We start from the raw sequence: 4,590 nt of genomic DNA, 5'->3' as shown, positions 1-4,590 counted from the left end.
GAAATATGTGTGATGGTTATCGTTATGGAATGTGGGTGGAAAAGGAAGATTCGGGAAGAGGATGCTTTGGAATATAAGTGGAGTAAAGTGGATATTCGATAAATGTGGGTAGGAAGGAAACGGTTGCACTACACAAAAAGTGAAAGAGGGTTACCTTGGAATATTCCGAGCACAAATTCCTCCAATTGTGGGGCAAGTATAAAATCAGAAGCAAGAACGTGGGCAGAAACTAGAGAAAGAAAGGAAGAGGGCGCAGATTAGAATCCTACACTCACATATCACTCACATATTAATAGAGATTTGTGTGCGCGCGCGACATAAGTAGAATAGTTGTTAGTTCTAGTTTGAGCAGTGGTGGCGATGGCGGACACCCTCGTCATCTTCGACTTCGACTGCACAATTGCGGAGGTGGATAGTGATCCATGGGTCGCTCAGCAGTTGGGCGCCACCCACCTCATGGAGAACTTGCGCTCTCAGCTGCCTTGGAACGATATGATGGTATGCTAATCTTGCTCTAATTCTCGTCCTAATCACGCCTTCTGTTGGCTATTCTCTCTTCTTCCATTGTCATTTCTGCTGAGCTTACCTTCGTCTTTTTTTCTGATCGTTTTTAATTGAGCTTCCACGAAGTATTGGACAAATTCTCGCTTTAATTCCCACCCTGTGACTTACCTCAACATCATGAGCTCCTGCTCGAGAGGCACCGCATACCTAGCTAGGTACGATTGGGGGTGGTCCCGATTGGGGGCAGGGGACCGCCGGCCCCGGCCCCCAATCCTACCTAGCTAGGCTCGAGCAGGAGCTCATGATGTTATGCATTGTATGAAAAACACTGAAAGAGACTCCGTTTTTCCACATGAGAAGTTTTTGAAATCTTCTTGTGTTCTGAATTGTGTATAGTACATTTGCCACTTCTGCTAGCTCTATTTTTCAGCTGCTTTTTATTGCCTTTTAAGTTGTTTCACTATTGGTTGAAAAATACATTTGTCATTTCTGCTAAACCTCACTTTTCCACTTTCCCTGTAGTCTAGCCTTGTTTTTGCTCAGCTCAGATTTTCTTATTTTTAAGCTTTGCATCAAACCCTTCTAAAACACAGAAATTAACATAGGTGACTTGAGAGAGAAAAAAAAATATTTAATTGCGGAATGTCTGATGCATCCAGGATGCTTTGATGGAGGCTCTTCATGCCCATGGCAACAGCATACAGGAAGTAGAAGAGGCTCTCCGCCGCATCCCCTTGCAGCCCGAGAAAATCACTGCCATCAAGCTCGCACATGCACTGGGGTAAACCTCTGTTTTTTTCTTATCAAACATTGTAGGCTTGCATGGTGTGTGCTTATGAGAAGAACAAAGAGAGGTAGTACAAGGGAATTGATGTTCTGGCCGATGAGAGGGGATCGCCCAATCGCCAGGTCCACTTCACGCACCGTATGGCTACAAACCACAGTGCACGGTGCGCAAAGTGGAACTAGCATATCGAGGTGGGGGGTCGCTTTGTCTGCCCTTACAGCCAGACTGACTTTTTTCATGTGATCAGTTTTGAGATTGAAATGTTATCCATTTTGCTGTTGTGCAGGTGCGAGCTTCGCATTGTGAGCGATGCCAACTCTTTTTTCATAAAAACAATCCTCGACGAGTACAATGTCACCCACCTGTTTAAGGAGATACATACAAATCCGGCAAGCATCGATGTGACTGGAAGACTTCACATTAAGCCCTTCCATCCCAAGTGTGAAGCTCCACATGGGTGTCCACTTTGTCCTCCAAACATGTGCAAGGTAATCTTCTTGATAAGTAATTTTGTGCGTGTACAGATACAACTTTACGACGACCATGCAATAACGTCAAATTACCACTTGTGATATCTCAAAACTCGATATTGGTGCAGGGAAAAATAATAAGTGAAATTCAATCAGGGATGGAACAGCTGAGAAGAAGAATCATCTATGTTGGTGATGGTTGTGGAGACTTTTGTCCCACATTGAGGCTGAAAGAAGGGGATTGTGTCCTCCCTAGAGAGGAGTAAGTATAGGTCATTAACAATGGTTTTGGCTTAAATTTTCTACCATGTAATGCTGATATATTGGAAATTTGTGTTCGCCTTGCCGCAGGTACCCATTGCTCGCAATGCTCATGCAAAACATTACCGATGTGAAAGCAAGCGTCCATCCTTGGGGTACAGCCAAGATCATGGAGGAGAAACTTGTGGCTCTCATTGAAGCTCCTAAAAAGCTAGAAGAGGAACATGGTTTCGGAAGTGGATGTGATGAAAATTGTGCAAAGTGCGCGATGTCACCATTAGAGCAAGTAAAAGAAATAGTGGCAAGGAAATCAGTTTATGTTTAAACTAAAACATAAACTGATTAATCACATAGGTGAAAGAAGCCTATTGACATCATAATTTGTTGATTCGAATTAGGGGAACATTCGTAGTTACTTCATTACCGTGCTGACGAATCAGGTGAAAGACCTGATTGGCATCATTGTTTCGCCAGATCAAGTGCTTGCAACAAGGTTAATTGACTCACTTATCTTGTGAAATGAAGTTTTGAATCACAAAAATATATGTGGCCGATTTGTCGATTGGTGTTTCTCATGTAAAAAGACAGGGTTTGTCATGGTAGAGATTTGTCACTTTTCCATGAAAGCTTGGTTTGCCACAAGCAGATGCAAATTATAGAATTATAGAAAGAACTGACAAGAACCCAAAATTAAAAATGGCCTAAGCATTATTGGTTCCAGTGTCTCACTTTTAAATTGCCTACATAATGAAATTGTCTTCCAATCAAGACAAATCAGCAGCGGTTGTGTACCATGCGTAGAGAATTGCTTTTGGCTTTTGTGCTACATCTATTGCTATTAAACAAGTACCATTCCATAGTTTCTGTAGAGGAGGTATCCATGTGGCTATGAACCGTCACTTGTCAACTTTGCATCTTTTGGAAGTATCTGCAACTTGTCCTTTACCTAACTCATATTCCTTGTCCGGGGAAAACCATTTTTTTTTTCTCAAACGTACAAAATTCCTTTCCTTGCATTTGCCAAGAGGAAATTTTAGAAAATTAGGTTTATTTTTTGGGTTTCTACACTATTATACTCTATTTTGGGGCGGAATTTCTCCATTCCCCCTCTGAGCATTTTTGTAATTGAAAAGGGCACAATATTAAGCGAAGACACATTTTTCTTGAACATTGCGAATACACTCATGAAGTAACTAAAAGTTACTACTCTGGTGTACAAGTTATACACTATGGTATATAATTTATACATTGGGGTAGTAACTAAAAGTACATCAGAATAGTAGCTAAAGCTACCATGGTGTATAACTTATACACCGGGGTAGTAACTAAAGATACACCATTGGTGTATATTTCTAGGGTAGTAACTACATGTTACCGTATGAGTGTACAATAGGGGGGTTTTATAAGACAAAAGGAAAAAGAGTACACAAAGAATGGTTTTGTATATAAGAGTTGAATAGGCAATAACTACATGTTACCATATGAGTGTACAATAGGGGGGTTTTATAAGACAAAAGGAAAAAGAGTACACAAAGAATGGTTTTGTATATAAGAGTCGAATAGGCAATTTTGTTACTCGTAGGTGACATCTTCCAATACAGTATTAAATGAGGCAAAAAAGGGGGCATTTTATAAGGCAAAAAAGATAGAGCAGGGTCCCATATATAGGGGTAAAAAATAATAATTAAGTGCATGCAGTCAACATCTCTAAAGTATTACTAGTGAATTTCTTGAACCTTTAATTGGCACAAGACTAAATGATGTGGACTCCCTCAAGGAGGGTCAATGCTTCACAAGCAATTGCATGTGAACTATATTATAAACTACAATCAATGGCTAATCGCAATCTTGCATTGCTGACCGTAGAGTCCCTTGAGAATAAAGAGTTAGAGACAGTTTGCGCGAGCTGGGGTTAACCCCCATTTGATAACCTCAACAAACTCTGCTAGCAACCTATAACTCTGTCAATTTTGGAGGAGTTACAAATCCCTCTCTATATGTGCAGGAGTTGTGAGCTTATCTCCTTATCCTTGGACAACCATGTATCATGGCTACTCGAATGGAGTTCAAAGGTCATGGATGATGGCTCAGCTTATGCAAGGATAAGCAGCAGAGATGGAAAGCGGGTTGTCCAAATTGTCTCTGCTTGTGTGGATCATGAGAGGAATTGTGACAGTCTTAGGGATCAACCACTACCAAAGTTAGTAAAGAATTCAAGGATTACAAGGAGATGAGGGGTTTTGGGAAGATACCATTGTAAAGCGAAATTGCGATGTACAACAAGAGAAAGGTTCTCGCTTGGGGCAAGAAGCGCTCTCTATAGGTTTTCTAGGGTTATCAAAGTATGGATCAATGTGTTTTACAAATATTGAGGACATCAAAATAAGTGAATGGCAACATGTACATAATGTGCAAAAAAAGCTAGAAGAGGAATGGTTTGCTAGAAGATAGTATGTGTATTTCAGGTATCTTTGAACATGTTTCTTTTGTAGATACTATTTGAGTTTAAGAATATAATGGATTCCAACGAGTCATGTCAAAACTAGACTATTGAAATATGTTCAAGGA

General features: G+C 40.5%; 1 protein-coding gene across 1 annotated transcript; it reads left to right on the top strand.

Annotated features, from left to right (window-relative positions):
• The first annotated feature begins 229 nt into the window (after nt 1–229).
• On the top strand, nt 230–2,584 carry LOC147459560 (thiamine phosphate phosphatase-like protein). The gene is made up of 5 exons (XM_086510809.1): nt 230–498; nt 1,164–1,285; nt 1,578–1,779; nt 1,890–2,023; nt 2,113–2,584. The coding sequence occupies exons 1-5, from the start codon at nt 361–363 to the stop codon at nt 2,345–2,347; spliced, it is 831 nt and encodes a 276-aa protein (XP_086366935.1). The 5' UTR covers nt 230–360; the 3' UTR covers nt 2,348–2,584.
• The last annotated feature ends 2,006 nt before the right edge of the window (nt 2,585–4,590 follow it).

This window comes from Adiantum capillus-veneris, chromosome 4 (genome assembly GCF_014529385.1).
Source record: "Adiantum capillus-veneris isolate H3 chromosome 4, ASM1452938v2, whole genome shotgun sequence".
Lineage (NCBI taxonomy): Eukaryota > Viridiplantae > Streptophyta > Polypodiopsida > Polypodiales > Pteridaceae > Adiantum > Adiantum capillus-veneris.
This window is presented reverse-complemented; position numbering and strand designations above follow the sequence as displayed.